At 44.3% G+C, this 26,472-nt stretch overlaps 1 protein-coding gene across 4 annotated transcripts in view; it reads right to left on the bottom strand.

The window, feature by feature from the left end:
* The window catches only part of fam184b (family with sequence similarity 184 member B), a 184,294-nt gene extending 158,118 nt beyond the window's left edge, over nucleotides 1-26,176 (bottom strand). For all 4 annotated transcript variants that reach the window (XR_015851174.1, XR_015851175.1, XM_088342823.1 and 1 more), the window contains exons 1-3: nucleotides 25,616-26,176; nucleotides 7,403-7,591; nucleotides 434-1,048 (exon numbers count right to left, since the gene is read on the bottom strand). Coding sequence is in view for 2 of the 4 variants with exons in the window: in XM_088342823.1 (XP_088198949.1) it covers nucleotides 434-1,048; nucleotides 7,403-7,591; nucleotides 25,616-25,765 (954 nt within the window). In the remaining 2 variants the exon portion in view is untranslated. The remainder of the gene's footprint in view (nucleotides 1-433; nucleotides 1,049-7,402; nucleotides 7,592-25,615) is intronic.
* Between the last annotated feature and the right edge of the window lie 296 nt (nucleotides 26,177-26,472).

Here is a 26,472-nt window from a genome sequence, read left to right as displayed (position 1 = left end):
TGAAATTGACTGTAGGTGAGAAATTTTATCATTAAGGTAGTAAAGAAATGATAAAAACCCATGAATTTATTTCATTTTGCTCTCTTGTATTTGTAACAGAACACAATTAAACAAGAATCCATACTGGTTTGTCTGATGGTAGAGGTCAGTTAAGCATACAGGAAAATAGTTTGAAAATGAGTAAAAGCCTATTTTTACGCAAAATATACAATTTTATATTACTGGGACTAAAATGGCACCTAAAAAAAGTATTACCCAAGTGTTAATGATATTTTCTATCCTGTCAAAGCCTACGCCTTTGAACGAATATGAGAACCACATGTATTAATTGCCTGTTTATGTCAACAATAACAAAAAACAACTACGTACTGAATAACTGAACCACGTTCAGTGCCATTGATGCCTAGAACTAGATTTTCCATCCAAAGACTACCTGAATTCGCTCCTGCAGTTTTAAACTGATCTTGGTGCTCTCGGCCTGCCGCTCCTGATGGCCTTCAGCTTCGGCCTCAGCCTTCTTCAAGCGTTCCCTCAAATCGCTGTGGATTCCTTTTTTCTCCTCCTCCTCCTTCTCCTCCCACCGCCGCTGCTCCTCCCGCCAATCTGCCTCCATCTTCCTCCTCATCTCTTCTTTCTCCTCCTCGAGGCGTCGGATCTTCTGCTCCCATTTCTCCGTCTCTGCCTCCGCCGCTTTCCTTTCCTCCTCCTCCCATTGCTCCTTCTCCTCCTTCATCAGCCTCATTTCCTCCAAAAGTTTTGGGGTTTTCTCCTCCTCTTTTCTTTTCACCTCGTCTTCGCTCTTCTCTTGACTTGCTCGGTGTCTCAAATGGCGTTTTGTACGTAAGGTTTGGAGCATCTCCTCAGCTTCTTCCAGTTGTTTGCTTAGGTGCTGGTTGTCCTTCCGGGCAGCGTCAAATTGTGAGCGGGCTTCTTTGAGGTCTTCTTCGGCGCCTAAGAGCCTCTCTTGGAAATCTCGCCGGAGTTCAGCTTTGTTCTCCCGCTCACGCTCCTCGGACTGCATGCGGAAAAACTCAAAGTCGGCCTGCACCTGGAGGATAAAGATGGGGAAATGTTACACTAATGTATAGTCCAAAAGAGCGATCAGAAAACTTTTTAACCCAAAGAACCATAAAAGCCCACTGTCATGGTTGCCATGGCACCCAAATGGCCGCGCCCGTGTGTGTCACTGTTGCCGTGGTGCCCAATTGGTCCCGCCCGTGTGTGTCACGGTTTCCATGGTGCCCAATTGGCCCCGCCCGTGTGGTGCCAGCTGCGGCTCGTTGTGATATTGACTTTCTAAGTATATAAAGCTCAGCGATCTCTTGCTTCAGGGTCAGCCAGTCAAAGAACTTCTGCCCCACAAGACGTGGGTTCTGCCTCGGTCCTGTTTTCCTGTGATATCTCCAGTCCGGTATTGTTCCCGTTTATTGTTGTCCTGTTTAATTTCGGGTTCCAGTTTAGTTTCCGTCTGTTTTTGTCCTGTTTATTATTTTCTCCAGTTTTCAATCCTGTCTGGCTTCTCTGGTTAATTTTCGATATCCTGATCCATTATCTATCCTGTCTGTCACTTCCTGTCCAGTAAAGACCCCATGTGTCCGATATCAACTCGGGCAATTGGAATCTGTCTCGTCGGTCTCTGGCTTCCGGTCTTTCCACGCCAGACCGGCTACCAAACGTGCATGACTCCCCATTTCCCGTTAAATAAAGGCTGGTGTGAGAACATCACGCAATTGGGTCCTGTATCTGTCCAGGTTCTGACAGACGGTAGACCCAAACGCGTAACGTTTTCACACCAAGCTTTATTTACGAAAGTGGGACAGTCATTCCAGAGAAAGAAGCCGGACTGACCAACACGGTAACGGACCCCAGCCTGCCCCCGACCAACGAGTACGGATCGACCTTCGTCGTAAGACCCGTGTCGCCACCTGGAATGTCCAGACACTCCTTCGCCCCGGAGCTGCCACCCTGCTGTCCCGAGAGCTCTGTCGCTATAACATCACCCTGGCAGGGCTCTGTGAAGTACGATGGCAAGGCAATGGTGAAACAACAGCTGGCAACCATTGCTACATCTGGAGTGGCCCCGAGAGTCGGACCGGCCTTTACGGTGTGGCTCTCGCCATTCCAAAAGCCCTCCGGAGGTCCCTCATCAGCTGGACACCAATAAGCGACAGACTACTGTCTGCTCGCTTCCTCCACCATCACGGCAAGATGACAGTGATCGTCGCCTACGCCCCCACCGATGTCGCTGATGAGGATGCGAAGGACGCGTTCTTTGACCAACTCCACCAGGCTGTCGACCAAGCCCCACCACACGACGTCACCATCATCCTCACCGATGCCAACGCCACTCTATCCAGCAATGATCGGTCCCCCGGCTCACCTGTCGGCACCACCTTCGTTGACAGCACAACAAACGACAATGGCAACCGCCTCCTCCTCCTCTGCCACCAAAACAACCTTTGTGTTGCTGACACCTGGTTTCCCCGGAAATGCATCCACCACTGGACGTGGTACAGCCCAGATGGCAGAACCAGGAAGGCATTGGACCACATCCTGATATCACGACGCTGGAAGTCGTTTGTAACCAACTGCCGGGTGTTCAGAGGAGCACAGCTTGGCAACACAGACCATCGTCTGCTGGTGGCCCAGCTCAAGCTAAAGCTCCGAGCCAACCAGCACAAGACTCTGCCTCGCCCCGACTCCTCCCGACTCAGCGACCCCAACATCGCCAGAGACTTCAGTTGCTCCATCCGCCGTACTCTCGATGCCCTGGCTCGCGCGCTGGAAGGAGCACTTTAGCCTCCTCTTGCAGCACAGCACCATCCCGGTTGATCCCACCCCCCTAGTGGCTGCAAACACAGCACCTCCTAGCGACGCCTGCTGCACAGACCCTGTAACACCCGAGGAAGTGAGAGCTGCTCTGAAGAAGCTGAACACCAAGAAAGCCCCCGGCATCTGTGCCATTACCGGCGAGATGCTCAAGGCCGGCGGTGATGGCATGGTGGAGTGGCTAACCTGCCTATTCAACCAGGTGTGGGAATCGGAGCAGCTGCCCACCGACTGGACCAGAGGAGTCATCATGCCCTTCTGGAAATGCAAGGGTGACAGGCTTGTCTGTGGAAATCACAGAGGTATAACCTTACTCTCCATCCCGGGCAAGGTCTTTACCAGGATCTTGCTCAGCCGTGCCCTTCCAGCAATCAGAAGCTGCCGCCGTCCCCAGCAGGCTGGCTTTATGCCCAACCGCTCCACAACGGACCACATCTCTGCCGTCCGTTTGCTGATAGAGAAGACCCGTGAATTCCGTAAAGATCGCCAACTATATATCGGATTCATTGATCTGAAGGCCGCCTTTGACACCGTCTGCCACTCTTCATTGTGGAACATCCTCCAAGCTCTCGGAGCACCACCCAAGATCATAGCCCTGTTCAAGCTACTCTACAGCAACGCAGAGAGCTGTGTCCGTATCAACGGCATTGACTCCGACTGGTTTACTATCTCCAGCGGCGTTCGTCAAGGCTGCGTGGCTGCTCCCGACCTTTTTAATTGCATCATCGACCATCTGATGTTCAGGGTTAGTGAGCGCATCCCCGGAGTGTCTTTCGGCACCTACCACCTGACTGACCTGGAGTATGCTGACGACACCATCATGCTCAGCACTTCCTACAGCCAGCTGAGAGACGCTCTGGGCATTTACAGCGAAGAGGCAGCGCGGCTTGGCCTCCAAGTGAGTTGGACGAAAACCAAGTTCATGTATGTTGGTGATGGACCAGATCCACCTCCCATCCAAATTGGTAGCGACATCGTAGAGCCTGTCAAGAGCTTTGTGTATCTGGGGTCCATGGTGACACACAATGGGGACCTAAAACCAGAGATTCTCCGCAGAAGAGCCCTGGCAGCATCTGCTCTGCAGTCTCTCTGGAAACCACTCTGGCGGCACCAGACCATCGCACGCAAGACGAAGCTCCGCATTTACAACCTCGCCGTACCCTCTATCCTGCTTTATGGCTCAGAAACATGGCCCCTGAACGACACCCTGGCCACAAGAATCGACGGTTTTGATAGCAGGGCTCTCAGAACCATCGAGAACATCAGGTGGCCCCAGCGAGTCTCCAATAAAGAGCTCAGAGCCCGCACGTGCCAGCCCCGAGCATCTTCCTTGGTCTCACAACGCCGCACCCGCTGGTTTGGCCATGTCCTTCGTCTACCACCAGACCATCCGACACGAGCCATTCTCCAGTTTGACCGAAAGGCAGCAGGCTGGAGACGACCACGAGGGAAACCCCGCACTCGATGGCTCGACGTCATTGCGGGCGACCTCCAACAACACGGAGTTGCTGTAGAGGATGCAGAACAGCTGGCACAAGACCGCCAGCATTGGAAAAACCTGGTTCATCTGGTCGGCTCAACGCACAGGGACGGGACCCCCCGACCTTCGCTGGAGCAATAATCAATCAATCAATCAATCGACAGTCGTTCGCGGGAACACAAACGCCAGCGATTTGGCGATCGCTGGGCAGAAGAAGCGGGGCAGAGAAGTCAGGCGCGGGAAAACAGGAAGCCAGGGGCAGACGAGCAGGATACCGGACAGGAGGGGACAGACGGGATCGATACTGAATACCGGATGCACGAGAAAGATACCGGAAAGGACGGAACAGACAGGGTCGATACCGAATACACGAGCAGGATACAGGACAGGATGGGACAGATGGGATCGATATCAGATACACAAGCAAGATACTGGACATGACGGGACAGACTGGATCGATACTGGATACACGAGCAAGATACCAGACAGGACGGAACAGGTGGGATCGATACAAGATACTGGTTACACGAGCAAGATACCAGACAGGATGGGAAAGACGACATCGATACCGGATACCGGATGCATGAGCAAGATACCGGACAAGACGGGACAGACGGGATAGATACTGGATACCGGGTGCATGAGCAAGATACCGGACAGGATTGGACAGACGGAATAGATACCGGATACACGAACAGGATACCGGACAGGACGGACAGACGGGATTAATACCGGATACAGGATAAAGGAGCAGGATAGCGGACAGGACGGGACAGACAGGATCCCATACCGGATACCGGACAGGACGGGACAGACAGGATCGATACCGGATGCAGGATACAGGGGAGGACGGGAAAGGTGGGATCGATACCGGATACTGGATGCACAAGCAAGATACAGGACAGACGGGATCGATACCGGATACTGGATACACGAGCAGGATACAGGATGGGAGTCAAAATGGTTGCCTTGCAAGTGCAGAGGTTCGTTGATGAACTGACAAGGAGTGAATGAGAGCACTGAGTTTAAATAGGAGGGGAGCCATGAGGCAACAAGCAGCAGCTGGCCCCAATCCGCGCTTGTGTGAGCGTTCGCTGAGTCCATTTCTGGTCAGTCTGTACTGTCAGAACCCGAACAGACGGTAGACCCAAACGCGTAACGTTTACACACCAACCTTTATTTACGGAAGCGGGGCAGTCAGGCGCGGGAAAACAGGATGCCAAGGGCAGACGAGTAGGATACCGAATACGACGGGACAGACGGGATCGATACCAGATACACAAGCAGGATACCTGACAGGACGGGACAGAGGGGATTGATACGGATACAGGATTCACGAGCAGGATACAGGTGAGGACGGGACAGACGGGATCGATACAGGATACTGGATACACGTGCAGGATAACGGACAGGACGGGACAGACAGGATCGATACCGGATACACAAGCAAGATACCGGACAGGACAGGATGCTTGCCTTGCAAGTGCAGAGGTTCATTGACGGACTGACCAGGAGTGAATGAGAGCACTGAGTCTAAATAGGAGGGAAGCCAATCTGGCAGAGGGCAGCAGCTGGCGCCAAACGAGCAGGCAAAGGTGAGGGCAATGGGTAATCGTGACAATTACTCAATTTTTGTGGTTTATGTAGCTTCCTCATTTTTCTTTTTTCCATTTTTACATGTTTTCATTTCCCGAAATTTGTTGACAATAATCAGGAAGCTATGCACTGCTTGTGATGCATATTCAGAACAAATGAAAGACAACAATAACACAGAAAACAACAGCAATAATTCTGCCATTCTGCTTCAACAATGCATGTTGGGCTTCAATATATCACGCTTGTCTACAAACATGGAAAGGACTCTATAGGTATTGGGTAAAATTTGAGTTGAATACGGAATACAAAAAAAGAAAGAAATGACTGTATGCATAAAAAGCAGATATATGAGACAAATATAGACAATTTCAATAATATTAATTTTTCGGAAGAAGAGTGCATTCAATCTTGCTGTTCTTCTGCTTTGTGTTTTACTTATTTTCATTTAATTTTTTCAGTGAATTTGGTTCTAAATTGGGTAAGATTTAATTGTAAATATTTAATTGTTTGCATTTAATCTTTTATTTATAGCACTGAAGAGTAAATATTTATATTTTTCATTTTATTGTTTCACTTTTTCAGGGATTTTGGTTGCTCTTTGACTTTAAATATGTTCAGTAAACTCAAATGTTATTTTGGGGGGTGATCTGTTATAATATTTCAATTTATATTTCATGTGTTTTTCTGGCATCCACTGCAAAACATGTGAAATTAGTTATTACAAAACAATTTTGTGCATAATATTTTATTAAGTCAAGTCATGTTTATTTCTACAGCCCTTAATCACACAGTCCTAAAGGGCTGCACAGACCACAGATTATTGCAAACCACAGACTATTATTATTATTGATATTATCGATAATATATCATTAAAATAAACGTAAAATCCGAGGAGCCGTTTGGGAGCCGACAGTGAACTGAGCCAAAAAAGAATGTTTTCTAAATATAGCTATCTTCTTGGGTGCGACCAATAGGGGCAGTGACGCTTCACATATCAAAGCTATTGTAACAAGCCACCAGAGCAGGCATGTCAGCATCATTTTCACACACGTCTTTTTAATTTTCTTAATTTAATGAGTTGTTTATAGAGACAAACTGCCAAAAAACATGGCAATGGCAACAATTCAAACATTTTCAAGCACTTCCCAATATTCAAGCATTTACCGGACCTTGAAAACACAACATAAAATTTCAAGTCATTGATCACTATAACAGAATGGGTTTTAAACCTAAAGCTCACGCTAGAGTACTGGACTCATATAGGATTCACATGTATGTTTTACTAAAGTGCATTATGCAAATTACACATGACGAAGGGGCAAAGTAGCCCGCCGTTTGCGCGGCTTTGATTACACTGGAGTTTGATTTGCAGCTTTGAAAGAGGCGCATTAATTTTACACTAAAACAGCTCAGCCTTGGAGGAGGCGGGCTTGTTATTATGCAGCGAAGTGGATGGGGGGGTCACGCGGTCAAGGACGTGCGCTCTAAGGCTTGTACCTGAGCCCCCACTCTCTGTTGCTCATCCAAGGACTCCTGCAGCTGGAGGAGGCGTGTCCTCAGCACTGCCCCCTCCCCCTCCTGAGACGTCTCCATCAGGATTCGCTGCAGCTCCTTGTCATGGGCGTGGTTCAAGGCCAAGAGGGACGCCTCCTGCTCCTCGTTCTTCATGTTCAGGGAATAAATCACCTGCGGGCAGAGGAAGATTAAGGTTTGAGGATCGTTGGGGATTTCATTGGTTCATGACTCTAAATGAACAATGTACGACAGGGCTGTCCAAAATTTTGAGAAGGCTGGCCAGATTTGGCAAGCTGAAAATGTGTGAGGGCCGACAATTCAGCCTGACATTCTTTGAACAGTCTTTAATAAATTCACCCTCTGTGTAGGCTTGCAGTGCTCGCCTTTGTAGCATTTTCATTCAACTCGCAGGGTCCTGTGAAAAATTGTTGCTGTGCCGTTAAAACAGCTTCTAGTTGCTTCACCTTTTCACAGCCTTTGTCTCCAGTTACCTTTTTGTCGTCAGCATGTTTTGTTTGGTAGTGCCTCTTGAAATTATATATATATATATGTTTTAATGAAAGTCGCCATGTCGAATATGGGCTGGGCTAAAATTCTCACAAAAAGCCAAGGGAAGTTGGCCAAAGGGCTACCAAAGGGCCATCATCTGGTGAAATTGTAATTTTCTTTTTTGTGTCCAAAATCATTTTATACTGCAGTCAACCTTACTGGCGGGCCACATATTATTGAATTTATGACAGAAAAAATTTGATCACGGGTCGTGACTGTCCTCCTTGAGCCGGACTTTGGACATGCCTGCTGTACGATGTGAAATGTAGAACAACATTTTTGAACCCCAAGTAATTTAGGATCAATTATGAGTATTGTTACATGCCGCTGTTCGTTAATGCCGACGTTCGGCTTATTTCTGTAGAGCGGGATAACACTTTACACCGAAAAACAATGTCGAGCAGATGATGAAGGTGTTCTATCTCAGTGATATCGGCAAGCTCCTCCTGCTACTGGTAACCATGGAAACCATAACTATCTGTGTTATGCGAGGAAAATATCCATCAATCCATTTTGTGCGCCGATTATCATCACTAGGGTCGCAGGGGATGTTGGAGCCCATCCCAGCTATCTTCGGGCAGTAGGCAGGGGACACCCTGAACTGGTTGCCAGCCGGTTGCAGGGCACACAGAGATGGACAACTCACTCGCTCACTCAAACCTAGGGACAATTTGGACCGGCCAAGCATTTTTGGGAAAAATGTGAGGAAACCGGAGTGCCCGGAGGACACCCCTGCAGGCACTGGGAGAACTGCACGCTTATCACCAACAATCCAACCCCCTTCTCAAAAAATAGTCTGGAGAGGGATGGGCACCACCCAGGCTATACTTGCCCAAGACACACAACAGGAAGTGGTGCCCTATAACACAGGTGGTTAAGGGGTCTGTGAAACAAACTTATTAGCAAAAAAGAAAGTACTCAAAATTACTAAAGCAAATTTTATTGTTGTTGTCCATCATTAAGTGTATCTTGGGCAAGACAAGCCTGGTGACACCCATCCCTTTCCACGTCAGTTTTTTTGTAGGGTATACCCTAACTACAGAACCACCAGTCTCATCACCCATGTAAATAAAGTTATGCTAAAGGTTTTAACCTCCTAGCCATAGACCTGTCAGGTTTCAGTGGGGGAAGGAGCACCACGAACAGATTTTTGATTTGCGCATCCCATGTGAAAAGTTTTAACAACACCAGAGAAACTTCTATCACATCTTCAGGGATTTCAAAAAGGCGTTTGACACAGTATGACAAGCCGCCATGTGGGCCACCACGTGGAAAAACAACATGGGCCAGAAACTAATCCGGACCATTGAAAAGCTGTGTGACAATGCAAACAGTGTGATACTGACCATTGGTACTATTGGAGGTAGTTTCAAACCTTAGTCGGTGAGAGAAAGCTGCATTTTCTCTCCAACTTTATTCAACATCTTCCTGGAGAGGATCATGAACGAAGCTCTGGACCATCTTGAAGGTACGAAACAACATCACTAACCTCCATTTTGCTGATGATATTGCCGGACTGGCAGCAAAAGAACAGTGTCTCAGGGATCTAGTCAATTGCCAGAACAAAGCCTCAACCAAGCATGGGAAGAAACTCAACAAAAACAAAAGTAATGTCCAACAACCCTCAAGGTATAACCTGAAACATCGCCATTAAACACCAAGAGCTTGAGCCTGTCACAAAATTTAAATATCTTGAAGCTGCCAGAACCATAAGTTATGGCCAGCATAGCTTTAAAAACAGCCGCACTTGCCAAACTTAAACCCATCCCGACTAACAAGAACACAGCAGTGAAATCAAAATTAGACTCCTGCAAGTGCGGTCTACTTCAATCTTCCTCTATGCTTGCAAGACATGGACTTTCACAGCAAAGCCTGAAAGAAAAATCATGGCCTTTGAAATGCGATACTACAGGAAACTTTTAAGCGTCAGCTACATGGCCCATTAGACAAAGGAAACAACATCAGAGGGCACATTGGACCCTAAAAAGAACTGTTGTTAACTGTGAGAAAATGAAAACTGCAATAGTAGAGACATGTCATAAAATCTTGAGGACAGGCCAAGATCATTCTCCAGGGAACAGAGTCCAAGCGGGCAGGAGGAGAGGAAGACAGAAAAAGAATTGGTCCGACACAAACTTTGCTGCGACCATAAAACAGGCCAGGAACTGTCAGCAGTGGAGAAAGATGCCCAGAGTGGTGCCCCAATGATCCATGCAGTTAAAGGATCCGTGGACCGTAAGGCAGTAATAATAAAAATAAAAGATCTTTTCAGTATTATCATTTGATCGAACATGCAGACTTTCCTTGTACCTAACAAAAAAAAATAGCTTAAAAAGGCCAATGACCCCCAAGTAGGGCTTCTCTGTTCTCTGACTGCAACCAACATAACGAATATGACCGGTTTCATATTCACTCTTCTGATGAACCCGTCGTCTCACTTACACACTGTAAGGGGTGCATATGCGTGTGTTGATATTAGGTACGCTAGCTCACATTTTATGAGGACGCCACTCAGTCTGGGCCACACAACCTTCACATGTCAATATGTTCACCTTGTGACCTGTCTCACATTCCTCGCATTGAGTGTGACGCTTATAACCATGGTTGGGACGGTTACTTTAAAAGTGTAATCCCTTTCAGTTACCTGCAGAGTTGGGAAGTAACAAGTTACATTTACTCCATTACATTTACTTGAGAAAGTTTTGAAACATTTTGTACTTCCAGGAGTATTTTTAAGGCACTATACTTTTACTTATACTTGAGAAAATTTCTCAAGAACAAAATTTAATTTTACTCTGCTACATTGGGCTTCATTGAACTTGACTTAAATCCCCTCTATGTAAGTATGCAGAGCAGGCACAACTAATATCATCCCCCGAGATCTTTTTATTAGTTGTGATTGCTTCAGCAAGGCACGACTACATTGCCAAGTGCTGTAAGCGGAGCAAGCACAACTATTATAATCCCCGAGATCTTATTAGTTGTGATTGCTTCAGCAAGGCACAACTACATTGCCAAGTGCTGTAAGCAAGCACAACTATTATAATACCCCGAGATCTTATTATTATTATTATATCTATCTTCTTCCGCCAAATTTTGGCTATATTTTAACGACTTCATGTTCACAAATTATGCTAATGGATCCGGTTAGTGAGTTATGCTAATGGATACATACTAAAAAGTTATGCTAATGGTTAAATGCTAACTTCTTCATGTTAAAAAAAATTGGTAATGTCTATATTTTAACAACTTCATGTTTACAATTTATCCTAATGGGTACATGTTGATGAGTTATGCTAACAGGTACATGCTAAAAAGTGATGCTAACGGCTAAATGCTAACTTCTTCATGCTGAAAAATTATTCTAATGCTAACCTTCTAACGACTCAGCAAATTGAATGGGCTCAATGCATTCCAGATGGACCATGACGAATTATACATCAAATGGAATGGCTCGTTCCTTTCGAACATGTAGATTGTAAGTTTTTTAATGTGTAATAACAGTGTTATTACTATGTTATTACCATGAATGTGTTTTTTTAGACCTCCACAAGGCATATCATTGTTGCTAACGGTTGTGGGCCCATCTCAAATATACTTGCCAGTAACGGGGGGTGTGGGGGGGCGGAACCAAGTAAAAAATGACAGAAACATCTCTCTGAGTTAAAAACTTTATGCAAACTCATAATGCTAACAACCGGGGTTATATATACATACCGGGATCATCTTCCAGATCAATCACAACTCTTACAATTGCCGCGGGAATTGTCTAGTTATTATTAATATTATATCTATCTTCTTCCGCCAGAGGTTGACGGGCTTCTCCTCCCAGAACTTTTGGAGTAGCCCAACGATTCATGTAGAGACCAAAAAAAGTCTCCATCTGGACTAATGTATTTCTCCCATCCGGAGTACATGGGCCCATTCATTTCTATGGGTAGTCATGGAAACGAGGGCTTTTCCAGGGGTAGTGGGGACTAAGCAGGGTGGCTTGACGGGGCCAGACCCACATTACCTTTAACCAAGGGTAAATGGTGAATTCCAAAGAGTGGATGCTAGCGAGAGGATGCTAACAGCTATGTGCGCCGCTAGCAAAGTGTTACGCCAGCCCAAGATTTATTGGGCTGACACAGCCAGCCCAAGTATTAGCGATCGGAGGTTGAAGCTATGCTTACTCATGCCAGCTGTAAAAACTGTTGCCAGCCCAAGTATTAGAGCAAGCTAGCTGTAAACATTGTCGGCAATGGGTTGGGCTGGCACAGCCAGCCCAAGTATTAGCGCGAGCTAGCTGTAAACACTGTCGGCAATGCTAACTTCTTCATGCTAAAATTTTTGGGTAATGGCTATATCTAAACAATATCATATTAATAAGTTATACTAATGGATACATACTAAAAAGTGATGCTAACAGCTAAATGCTAACCTCTTTATGCTAAAAATCTTTGGTAATGCCATTTTGACGACTTCATATTTACAAATTATGCTAATGGTTACATGTTGATGAGTTATGCTAATGGATACATGCTAAAAAGTGATGCTAACGGCTAAATGCTAACTTCTTCATGCTAAAAAATCTTGGTAATGGCAATATTTTAACGACTTCATATTTACAAATTATGCTAATGGCCTCATGTTGATGAGAAATGAAATGAAATGATCTGCATTTATATAGCGCTTTTCAAGTCAATTACATCCCAAAGCGCTTTACAGTGTGCTTCATATTTCCCAATAGCAGCCTTGTATTGCAGCCATGTAAGAAGCTAACCAGCTTATTGGGGGTATTAGGGGTTCAGTGTCTTACCCAAGGACACTTCGACATGTAACATGGACAAGCTGCGATTCGAACTGGGATCCCTTGATCCCAAGACGAGCGCTCTACCTCCTGAGCTACTGCCGCCCCAATGAGTTATGCTAACGGATAAATGCTATAAAGTAATGTTAACAGATAAATGCTAACTTGTTCATGCTAAAAATTTTTGGTAATGGCAACATTTTAACGACTCCATATTTACAAATTATGCTAATGGACTCATGTTGATGAGTTATGCTAATAGGTACATGCTAAAAAGTGATGCTAACTTCAAAATGCTAACTTCTTCATGCTAAAAATTTTTGGTAATGGCAATATTTTAACGATTTCATTTTCACAAATTATGCTAATGGGGTACATGTTGATGAATTATGCTAATGGTTACATGCTAAAAATTGATGCTAACGACTAGATGCTAACATCTTCATGCTAAAAATTTTTGGTAATGGCTATATTTTAACAACTTCATATTTACATATTATGCTAATGGACTCATGTTGATGAGTTATGCTAACAGATACATGCTAAAACGCCTCTCCCATCCATGTTGTTCTCCAACGTTCGCTCTATAGACGATAAACTGGACCATCTACAACTGGAACTAACATCGAACCGCGAGATGACGAACTGCTGCGCTATAATTCTGACGGAGACATGGTTAAACTCATCTATCCCGGCTGACGCTGTTAGCATTGTGGGGCTAACTGGATTCCGCGCTGATAGGAGCGGCATACTCACCGGTAATAACAGGGTTGGCGGACTATGCATTAATACCAACAACAACTGGTGCAGAAATGCTAAGATAATCTCGAATCACTGCTCACGGGACATTAAACTTTTGACGGTGGTTTGCAGACCCTTCTACCTCCCCAGGGAGTTTAGCGCTACTATCATTACTGCTGTGTACGTGCCCCCCAGCGCTAATACAAAGGAGGTAATGGACGTTCTCTACCGAACTGTGAGTGAACTGCAGCATGCTTACACCGAATGCATTTTTATTGTTGCTCGGGACTTTAACCAGGCCACCATGAAAACAGTTCTCCCACATTTCCACCAGCATGTCGACTTTGCTACAAGAGGTAGGAACACATTAGACTTGGCCTATACAAATATCAGAGGAGCATACAGAGCAGCCCACCGCCCCCACCTTGGCTCATCAGATCACCTTTCTGTTATGCTAATTCCTGCATACAAGCCTCTGCTGACCAGAGAAAAACCTACAGTGAAGCAGGTGAGGGTGTGGACTGAGGGGGCAATGGAGGCACTACAGGAATGCTTTGAATGCACAGATTAGAACATGTTTAAATAGGCTGCCACTTACAACAACAGAATGAATATACCAGTAGAAGAGTAAGCCATGTCTGTGTCAGCCTACATCAGTAAATGCGCAGAAGGCGTCAGCAACACCAAAACCATCTGCACCCGTGCCAACCAGAAGCCCTGGATGACTGCTGAGATACGCAAATTGCTAAAGGCACGGAACCTTGCCTTTAAATCTGGTGATGAGGAGGCACCGAGATCTGCGAGGGACAACCTGAACCGTGCTATCAAACTAGCAAAGCGATCGCACAGTCAAAAAATCCAAGACTTTTTCCTCAGCACAACTAACACCAGGGATATGTGGAAAGGCATTCAGGCCATCACCAGATACAAGCCTACCACCCCCCAGTGGGGGACTCTAGCATGGACTTCCTGAATGAGGCCAACAACTTCTTTGGGAGGTTTGAGGCACAAAATGGCACCCCTGCAGTGAAAGCGGTTCCACATCAGGACGAAAGAGAACTCCTCCTGGACTCAACTGACGTGAGGAAGACCCTGAAAAGTGTGATGAGGACAGCAGAGAAAATCATCGGGACTTCTCTCCCCTCCATTCAGGACATTGGCCAGAAGCGCTACCTATCCCGAGCCAACAACATCATTAGGGACCCCTGTCACCCCCATAATGGACTGTTCACTCTGCTAGCCTCTGGGAAGCGGTACTGCAGTGTGCGGTGCAGGACCGCCAACTTAACTCCTCCACCATGACAATGTAGCAGATCAAGGAGGATATGTATATATATATATATATATATATATATATATATACAGTATATATAAATATATATACATACATCCATTATATGCATTGCTTATCCTCAGTAGGGTCGCGGGGGTGCTGGAGCCCATCCCAGCTATCTTCAGGCAGCGGGCAGGGGACACCCTGAACTGGTTGCCAGCCAGTCGTCGAGCACACAAAGACAGACAACTCACTCGCTCATTCACACCTAGGGACAATTTGGACCAGCCAATTAACCTGACATGCATGTTTTTGGGAAGAAACCGGAGTGCCCAGAGGAAACCCACGCAAGCACGGGGAGAACATGCAAACTCCACACAGGATATTGAACATACGACATCTTAGCTTCTGACCTTTGTATATATATATATATATATATATATATATATATATATATATATATATGTGTATATATGTGTATTTCAGATTCAGAGATTCCGATTCAGATACACTTTTTGTCATTGACACCAGTCTAGACAAATTGCAAGCTTTTTTTGGGCATCCCTTAGCCTATGACGGCCTGTATTGAAAAAACAAAGATGACGTACTTTGGCTTCAAAAATCTTCGGCCAGTAGTAACAATTAAAATGATTGACGCATTGGATAGCCAATTAAATTGGTGTAATTCAACTAGGTATCTATTTTAACAGGCAATCAGTGATTGACTTCTGTAAAGAGAAGTCAAACATTTATAATTCTTTCACAATGTCTAAAAAGTAGAACACACTGTTGCAAAGGTTTAAAGCTGCAGACCGGTCGTCTCCAAATGGCTACTTTTGGAAATGCCTTGACAAACATAGAAAAATGTGTAAGATGTGTTTAGTTTTTTAGATTATGATCAAATTTGACCAGGGACCAAGTTAGGCTTCACGCTGCTGTCCCAGCGGTTTCCTACCTAAGATTTTATGCACTCTCCTCTGCAGGCATAAGAGTACAAAATAAAAAATCAAACGAGAATAAAACTTTTTTTTTGTGGGAGTTTTCCAACCTGGATTACTCAATGTAGCACTTGCAGTGATTATTTCAGTTGGGGACTAAACTTCAGAGTGTTGCCAATTCCAAACTGATTGGGATTTTAGACAAATTTTACAGGATTGACAAGGGGCTAAGTGCCAGTATCAATAGTCTTTAGGGGCTCTTTCGAAAGGGGTCTACTGTAATCAACCCCCTTGACTTCTGACCAGGGTTGGGTAGGGTTACATTAACCTGATTACTTTCGATTACTTTTGGATTACTCCAATACTAAATATGCTAATAAAAGACAAAAGTAACTAAATATGAATAAAATTATGACTCACAACATGTGGTAAGCTTTCTCTCCTGGCTTTGATCTCTTCGATCTCCGGCAAAACTCACATAAAATGTGACAGAAACAAAATGAAAATAAATCCAAACAGCTTGCCAACATCATTTTTGCTGTTCCATGTATTCCGTTACACCCCAAGCCTGCACAAAATTTAGTAATTTTATTCATATTTAGTTTCTTTTGTCTTTTATTAGCATATTTGGTATTGGAGTAATCCAAAAGTAATTGAAAGTAATCCAGTTAAAGTAACTCTACCCAACCCTGCTTCTGACCTCCCGGAATTCATTTATGAGGTTTTAAATGGATTACGACAGGAAAAGGGGTCAGTGGTTGTAACCTTATATCTTTAATAACTCATGCACTTGAACTCACAACCATTCCTCTTCTCAGACAGTTAGGGATTCTCCCTCTCCGCTATTTTCTGCCCTGGTTGAACGGTTGTTGCTAAAGATAGACCAAAAGTGTGAACTGGGTGTATCCTGGCAGCTGTCGTGGATTTTTAGCTGTGCACACAATGATAAAAGTCACTATTTTATGTCATTGCTATTAGATATTGAAATAGAAGCAGGGGTGTAACGGTTTGATAGGCAGATCTAATTTTGTTTGTGAAGTTCTGTCCTTTACCAGCTCATAGGGGCTCCTTTGTAATTCAGTCACGCGCTCAAGTTGTGCGTTGTGAGTCTTTGTGTGAGTGGGAGGCGGGCTGATGCAAGCAGAGAAAGTGCACCTTTCTGTCTCACCTTTTTTTGTTGCAACAGCTACTCACTCAGCTGTGCTGCTTTCTACTATGCTCGGAATATTAATCAAAAGATGCGCGCACTGTACTGTTTATCCTAGTAAACAAACTGGGAGGGCTGTGCAGAGCTATTTAAATACATGAAATGGGGGTAGATTGGATTATCAAGCAGTTTTCCAATGCAAAAGGAAGTTTTTGCAAAAATAATTCAAGATTCTGACAGCCCGCCGGCTGGTTGTAAAAAAATGAAGTGTCTTCACAATGTCACCAGACACTGAAATATATCATGCCACATATCATTGGATTCAAAATATGCTAACCATTTTAAAATGTGCTCATCACAGTATCATCATGATCAGTCTGAAACAAGATAGCCGAAAACTATAAAGCCAGCATAGCTCACCAATAACATGCGCCGTTAGTCAGTCATGGTCTTGTTATATTCAGGACAGGGCAGTGAATCCTACCGAGCAAAATATTTACTCCAAGACATAGATAATGCCGAAATAAAATAAAAAGCATTTCTGCACCGTTTGACGTTCCTTACTGTAAACGGTCTGTTTTGCCTCATTTCATTTTCAAAGTAAAAAAACTTGTGAGCTCATTTCTAATGTGGCCATTAGCCTCTGACCTTTTGATCGACACCACTCTTGACCAATAGCAAGCTTTTTCTCGCAGTTCATAGCTTGCCATAGGCTATACATGCTTACATTCAGGAAATGGAAATTACCTACTCTGGCTTAAAAAATCTTCAGCCAATAGTGACCGATTAAAATGATGATTGACAAATCGGTCAGCCATTGGTGTTTACGTATGTTTTATGCGTGTTTACGAACATTTTTGTGTGTGTTTACGTACATTTTTGTGCATGTTTACATCGGTTTTTATGCGAGTATCCACATATTTGTCTGCATGTTTACATCCATTTCTGTACGTGTTTCCGTACTTTTCTCTGTGTATTTATGTACGTTTTTGGCTTTGTTTACATACACTTTTGCGCGTGTGTTCATGTACGTTTTTGTGTGTATATACATACCTTTTGTGTGTTTAAGTACATTTTTGTGCGTGCATTTACGTACATTTCATGTGTTTATGTAGCTTTTTAGGTATGTTTACCTATATTTTTGCGTGTGTTTTGGGAAGTTCTTGTGAGCTTTTACGTACGCTTTATGTATTTTCACACATTTTGTACGTGTTTGCACTAGTTTTTTAGTGCGTACGTTTTCGTGCACGGCTCCAGAAGTGACAAAAGGAAAAAAACAGACCCCACCGATTAGGTGGGAGGAGGGAGTGGCATCCTCAGATCAGTCTGATGCCCCTTCTTCATCCAAAGTAAGGTTGCTCAACATCAGCAAATGGAGGCGTGGCAGGAGCTGGGCCAGGAGGTGGCTGAGCGGACGGACGGGCACCCCTCGGATGGCCCCGGCAGAGAGTAGGCTGGTCGGGGTGTAGTTGATGGAAATCCCTGATGAGCGTTGGGTCTAAAAAGCTGCCTCGTGGGAATCCAGGACCTCTTCTCTGGACCATAACCCTCCCAGTCTACCAGATATTATAGACCCCGCCTCCTCCGTCTGGAGCGGAGAAGGCGTCGCATGGCATAGATGGGATTCCCATCCAGCGGACGAGGAGCTGGAGGCAGAGGCACATCCGGCGTCAACAGGCTCTGATTTTGTGTTATTTTAATGATGTATATGTATGTGATTGTATCCCCATTTATTTAGTTTTTGTTTGCTTTTAACCATCCTCGCCAACATATTTATTCACCTCATAGTTTTTGTTTATAAATAAAGGTCCAAATCGTGATGGATTTGCATAATATGATGGTGACAGTTATAAAATAACAATGTTTATCAATAGCAATAACAATATACATGTAGTTGATAATGATAATAAAAACAATTCTACAAAAAGGAAAAGGCCTTTCGAACCGGTTGGCCTTTTCTCATCTGAAAGCTTCTCTCTCTGTCCCCCTTGCAAGTCCAATATTAATTGGTGTTTAAAAATCTGGGCAAAAAAAGAAGAAAAATGGCTTTGTTTGGTCACTTTAAGTCTCCGTTGTTTGTATTCTTCTTTGTGCTTTCTAGCATTAGTTGTTTGTTGCACTACGTCCCACGTGTCAAACTCATGGCCCGCAGGCCAAATGTGGACCGCCACATAATTTGATGTGGCCTGCAATACAATGCTTAGAGAAGCCTCATGGTAAACTGAGCTGCAGTTTCAAATATGTCCACTTGTGTCGCCAAAGCCAAATGCCACTCTCAAAACAACCTATTTCTCTCTCTTTTTTCTGTTACTCCCTTTCTTTCTCTCAGTTTTTCTCTTTTCTCCTGTCCTTTCTCTACCTGCCGTTCTCGCTTTCGCTTTCTTACTTTCTTTGAGTGTTTCTCTCTCCCTGTTGTTTGTTCTCTCTCTATTTCCTTTTGCTCTCTGTCATTCTTTCTTTCATCTGAGTTTGACACCCTTGCACTACGCAATACAGCGATATCTAGTTGTCATATATTACACATGGTCGCTTCAGACTCCTTCACTGCCAGGCCAATTACAGCAAAATGCAACTTTGCCAGATATAACCGTCAAAGGCCCCGAACGAGTTAACATCTCTGCTGAGCCATCTCTCGTGTTATTTTCCGCACATATGTTCGTACATCTGTCATCACGCAAAGGTGAATCCACAAGGGATAACGGATCGCATCATCATCTGTAAACGTCAGCGGCCAACTAACGGCTGGTCGCACGCCCTGCTTGTCTAAGCACTATTGGACAGAGCTCGTGTATGTGGGGGTCCCTGAGCTACTGATATGGAAGACGGAATACTGCTGAGAGAAGCATGTTGACTTCGTTTATATGCGTGATCGTAAGACTGACGCTTCCAGGATGTTGAGAGTCAAAACTAAAAACTCAGCATTGAAAAAAAACGTTGAATGTAATTATTATTTGCCAATTTTGCAATACAGTATTCTATTTTTGCAGTTAAACCATTCCGTAGCCACATGTATTGTCAATTTTCACTGAGTAGACCCATATGTACCATATGGGTGATTCTCTCTTTGTAGCAAAATTTCATGTCTGCGTCTTCCTCTCACTCTGATTTTTCTAATTTCGTTTCCAGCCAGTCGCCAGGCACTCAGAGACAGACAACTCACTCGCCCATTCACACATATGGACAATTTAGACGGGCCAATTAACCTGACATGCATGTTTTTGGAATGTGGGAGGAAACCGGAGTGCCACGCAAGCACAGGGACAACATACAAACTCCATGCAGGAAGGTTTAATCCCATGACCTGAGAACTGCTCTGCGGAGGCGCTAACCACTCATCACCGTGCCGTCCTGTTTGAAATCAATAAATCCTAAATAAAATCAATTTCAAATAATATTTTATATTTTAAATAACTCTTTGGCGACACACATGCTCATCTTTATTGTGTCCTCAATGCAATGTAATCATCTTCCTCAAGAAGTGTAAATGGTAACTGGTAAATGGTCTGCATTTATATAGCGCTTTTCAAGTCAATGAAGACCTCCCAAAGCGCTTTACAATGTGTTTTACACTTATCCATTCACACACATACTCACACACCAATAGCGGCCATGCAGCCATGCAAGGCGCCGACCTGCTTTTTGGGGGCATTAGGGATTCAGTGTCTTGCCCAAGGACACTTCGACAAATAACACGGAGGAGCCGGGAATCGAACCTGCTATCTCTTGATCCCAAGACGAGCGCTCTACCTCCTGTAGGCCATACACTCTATACAAGTATCTATTTTCTATCTATCTAGCTATGACTTTGATAAACTACACTAAACTTTAATTTATTAATTAAATGTTATGAATTAGTATTTTTACTCGCCATTTTGTTCAAATTCTACATGTCTAGACTAGTAGTAATTATCTACCCTGTTAGAATGTGCCCCCCAAAAACAGACTATAATTCTATAAAAGCCATTTACAAGTGAATTCAATTGATTTTGGCAGAAGTTCGAGTGTGGAAAAAGATAAGCTTCAAATTTTAGTCTAACATTTTATTTTATTTTAATTGTACGAGGCACTCTTAAAGTTATACCATGTTGAGGCAAATTATGAAAAACGTTTATTGAGTAAAATATTTTTTAAATCAGATTCAGTTATTAAAGTTGTTTTAATCTGTTTAAAGTTAGCTGGCTAAAAGTTGATCAGCTTCAGAGCTACAGCTAGATAGGTTAAAAAAATCCTCCCAATTAGGTCTATGAACCTAACAAGTCGAAGTGACGACTTGACAGAGGGGTGAAATTAGGAAGGGGACCGATAATACAAATAAATAAATAATATAGTAATAATGCTAATAATAACAATAATATTCTATATTATTGATATAATAATAATAATAATAATATAGATGTATGTATTTATGAATAAAACGTTTTTTAAAATTAGCTTTAAAAAAATTGTCAGTAAATGGCAGGGTGGAAAACATTCAGAGCTACTGTTAAAGAAAACAAGCTATAATTATTATTTTATCCATCCCTGAGCTCGACCACTATGTATTTCCTAGTGTTAAACATATAATTGTAGTAATAGAATCAAAAAGACATAGAACATAAGAAAAAGTTTTTTTTTGTTTTTTTATGTATGTTTTTTTTTTTTAAATCATGACATCAAAATGTTGCTGCAAACAAAGAATCACCCATAGCATAACACAAGGATATTTGTATGTCGCAACAAACTTTGATACTTGTAGTACATGGCTGAATGATACACGCAAACTTCGTCTTGCAAAAAAAAAAGCCTCGTGTGTAGTGGCTATTTTCTCCAGGAATTTTCCATTTTATTTTCTGCCCCCACATCGTAACTGCCAGACTTACTTTATATCCATCTTTGTGTAGTGGGTGCCACAGTTGTATCAATCCATATAGAGGGTAAGGCCACTAAGACACACTTTGTAAACAGACGGGAAACCGCAATTATGCTCACTTTTGAAACAAGAGTAAACAATTCCGTGTAAGGCAGATTTGAGTTCTGTATTTTGGTTGATCGACAAAAAACTCACTAAATTTGTCAGAACCTGAACAGACGGTGGACCCAGAAGCGTAACGTTTTTACACAAGCTTTATTTTACATTAATGGGGCAGTCATGCGCGTGAACACAAACAGTGATTCGGCCATCGCTGGGCGGAAGAAGTGAGACAGAGAAGTCAGGTGCCGAAAAACAGGAAGCCAGAGGAAGACGAGATCAAGATAGAGGACAGGAAGGGACAGAAGGGATCGATACCAGATACTGGATACACGAGCAAGATACAGGACATGGCAGAACAGATGGAATAGATACCGGATACTGAATACACGAGTAAGATACCGGACAGGATGGGACAGACGGGATCGATACAGGCTACTGGAGACTGGAGCAAGATACCGGACAGGACGAGACAGGCGGGGTCGATACCGGTTACTGGCGCAAGATATCTGACAGGCCGAGACAGACTGGATTGATACAGGATACTGGAGACTGGAGCAAGATACCGGACAGGACAAGACAGGCGGGATCAATACCGGAGACTGGAACAAGATACCGGACAGGACGAGACAGGCAGGATCGATACCGGATACACAAGCAGGATACCGGACGGAGTCAAAGTACACGTCTCGCAAGTGCAGAAGTTCGCTGACGGGCTGACCAGGAGTGAATGGGAGCACCGAGTTTAAATAGGAGGGGAGCCAATCAGGCAATGAGCAGCAGATGGTGCCAAATGAGCAGGCCCAAGTGAGGGCAATGGGCAACCGTGACATAACCCATCCCTCAGGGGACGGCGCCAGAAATCCCCCCCCAAAAAATAGAGTGCTTTTCAGACTGGAGCGATGTCCCAGATGAAGGAAAGTCGAGCGAGTCGGGCCGGCAGACGGGCGAGTCAGACAGGCAGTCGGGCGTGGCAGAGAGGCAGACAAGCGCGGCAGACAGGCCGATGAGCGCAACAGACAAGCCAACGTGAACCTTGGACAGATCGCACAAAATTTTCCCGGAAAACCCATTCGAGGCACACCAATTCCCATGGCCGAATGGGCGGGGAGCGCAACAGTACAGAAGGAGTCCCCGGGAGGCAGGATTGATGCCGGGAGTTGACGCAACAGGAGCTCTGTGAGTTTAACTAATTGCTCCAATTGACGCTGCATGAGCTGTTGTCGTTGCTGGAACAGCAGCAGAAGAGCGGTGACATCACCTGACAGTCACCAGACCTCGCCCTCAGTCCGGTGCAACTGCTGCAGGGCGGAGGGAGTTTCCAGCTCTCTCCAATCCGCGCTTGTGTGAGCGTTCGCTGGGTCCATTTCTGGTCAGTCCGTACAGTCAGAACCTGAACAGACGGAGGACCCAGACGCGTAACGTTTTCACACAAGCTTTTTTTTACAGGAATGGTACAGTCATGCGCGTGAACACAAACGCCAGTGATTCGGCGATCGCTGGGCGGAAGAGGTGAGACAGAGGAGTCAGGCGTGGAAAAACACGGAGCCAGAGGCAGACGAGATCGAAACCGAACCGGACAGATGGGATCGATACCAGATACATGAGCAGATACTGGACAGGACGGGACAGACAGGATCGATACGGGATACTGGAGAATGATACCGGCCAGGATCAATACAAGAGCAAGATACCGGATAGGACAGGATCGATACCGGATACAGGATACTGGAGAAAGATACCAGACAGGGCGGGACAGACGGGATCGATACCGGATACTGGATATGCGAGTAAGATGCCGAACAGGGCAGGACAGATGGAATCAATACCGGATACTCGATAAACGAGTAAGATACCGCACAGGATGGGACAGACGGGATCGATACCGGATACTGGAGACTGGAGCAAGATACCGGACAGGGCCAGACAGGCGGGATCGATACCCGATACAGGAGACTGATACCGAACAGGACAAGACAGGCGGGATCGATACCGGATACACAGGTAGGATACTGGAAAGAGTCAAAATATACGTCTTGCAAGTCCAGAGGTTTGTTGACGGTCTGACTAGGAGTGAGTGAGAGCACTGAGTTTAAATAGGAGGGGAGCCAATCAGGCACCAAGCAGCAGCTGGTGCCAAATGGGCGGGCCCAAGTGAGGGCAAAGGGCAACCGTGACAAAATTCAGAGGTAGGTAGAATATTCAAAATGTTACTCATGTAAGAGTACTGTTACTTCAGAATAATATGACTCAAGTAAAAGGAAAAAGTCATCATCATCATACTTATTTGAGGAAAAGTGAAAAAGTACAGTGTGAAAAAAACAACTCAAGTACTGAGTGACTGTAGCAATGTCATATTTACTAACTTTAATAAACAACCATTGAATCAGATCATAAAATCATCAAAATCCATCCAATAAACAAAGGAATTACATTACATATAATTTAAATGTAAAATCATCAAGGTAAATTCAAGTACTTTAATAAACAACATGAGTATAATCGTATAAATCATCCCTGCCACTGGCTGGTAAACAGTTCAGGGTGTCCCCTGCCCACTGCCCACTGCCCAAAAATAGCTGGGATGTGTTCCAGCACCCCCAATGACCCTGGTGACGAAAAGCAGTGCAGATGATGGATGGACGGTATAAACCAAAGAAAATTCAAACACAAGTAATACATTACAGCCCCAGTACTTTTTTAACATGCTTTGGAGGCAAAACAACAAGCTAGCCCAGGGGTCGGTAACCAAAAATGTTGAAAGAGCCATATTGGACCTCAAAAAATAATTTGTTGCCAACCGCGAAATTTTTTTTTAAAAGCTTTATAATGAACGCAACACCTGTGGTATTTATCAATATTAACCTACTATCAAAAGGACTAAGTTGAATGCAGCACATCCTGTGGAGAATGACGAACAACAGAATATTTAATTGTTTTGATAAAATTAAAGAAATTCGGAAATTCAATTTTAAATATTATTATTTTAAGGTTTGGAAAAAAACAAAACAAAGGGTAATAATATGTCCCTTAACTGGGCAACAAAAAAACGTCATAAAACACAGCATGAATTTGTAAAAATAAAATAGCAACCTTTGAAAAGGTAAAGTAAAAAAAAATCAAATTAACACAGTTTAAGTTAGATTTCTGTGCAGTTATTTTTCTCTTTTTACCTTTGGGGTCCATGATGGATCACACACTCTAGGTGACAGCACCCCAAAATCTGAATCTAAAATCAACTCTGCTATCCAGTATTTTTTAATCTGGTTGAATGGACTTTTTTCATAATGGAAGATTTTTTTAACGCTTTAATTCAAACGGGGCAGTGCATATGATTAATTTATAAGTTGAGGTGAGAGAATAAAGCTTTTCTACAGTTTATGTAATGCTTTCATGCTCTGCCAATCAAATGATGAATACGATGTAAGTTATTTTATTTGTAAATTTGACTATGCTTCAACAAACTCAACTGAACGTCACTGAAATGTTAATTGCTCCAATTACAGACCAGAATGCAGTGTGCAGACACACTTGACATTGATTTGAGTCCAGCTAATTTCATTTTTTTTGTCATACATTTATTTTTGTCCGCAAACATGAAATGTTGACGCAGACTATGTATTAAAAAAAGCTTTACTCTAATTGCAATTGTATGAGAGCTCAATGTGTTTACATTCCCGGAGCTCAAATTACTCAATAGATATCCGTGCACGCTCCGGTGCACAATGAGATCCTTGCACAGCCCTGCGAATACCTGAGAGAGGCCACGCCGGATTTCAGGTTAAGATTATCACCGAGACATATTACCTTAGTGAGCTGGGCGATCTTCTTGCACATCTTATTGTGCATCTGCAAATCACCCTGCTCCTGCTCGACGTTCTGGGGCTCCACAGCATTCCCGTTGACGGCCGATCCCGGCCCGGGGGTCTGCACAGCTTTCCCGGGGCCCGAAGCCATTTTGACAACCGCCTGCAACAACTTCCGAGCCTGGACGAGAACCTCCAATGATTCCGCTGCCGTTTTTCCAAGGCACAACCCTGCTTGAATCCTCTCAACTTTTCACTGGTGCATGTCATTCCTCCGTCGAAAGGCCCCCCTCCCGCGAACTACAGCCGGCTCGCTGAGGGTGCGCGAAACGAGGAGCGGAGCGGCGCGGATCTCCGCGCGTAGCGTTCGGGTCGCTGCAGTTCTTGACTCTGGCTACTGTCCTCCCCCCTGCGATTGCGCGCGGCAAGTCCATCGGGGACGCGATCCCGACGTGGAGGGCGTGGGATAGTGTGTCGATATCGGGGCCGAGGAAGGTGAACGGAGACACCAACCGGACGCTGACCACCTGTCTCCCGGAACGGAGGGGCGGAGAAGCGGAGGGTTTACTGCTGCAGTGCGGCCCCGCCCCTACCGGCTTTGCTGTATCTTTTCTGTCCATCATCAATGAGGGAGAGGGAGCTTCATTGCTAAGCACTGCTGTACTGTATTTACAACTACACATCATTGGGGGCTGGGTTTTTTTTAAAGAAAAAAAAAAGTGTTCAAAATGATCACTGGCGTAATGCATGTTGTAAGAAACATCAACGTCACAACTGTCTGGTTCAGGGTGGAGAAGCGAATCCAGACTTAAAATAAGATTTGAGAAAGATGGGGAGCTGCTTTGTTGCTGTCATGGA

The sequence above is a fragment of the Urocampus carinirostris genome, chromosome 8 (genome assembly GCF_059441175.1).
Source record: "Urocampus carinirostris isolate Australia breed hairy pipefish chromosome 8, RoL_Ucar_1.0, whole genome shotgun sequence".
In the NCBI taxonomy this organism is placed as follows: domain Eukaryota; kingdom Metazoa; phylum Chordata; class Actinopteri; order Syngnathiformes; family Syngnathidae; genus Urocampus; species Urocampus carinirostris.
The sequence above is the reverse complement of the archived record's forward strand: the minus strand, read 5'-3'. Positions and strand labels throughout refer to the sequence as shown.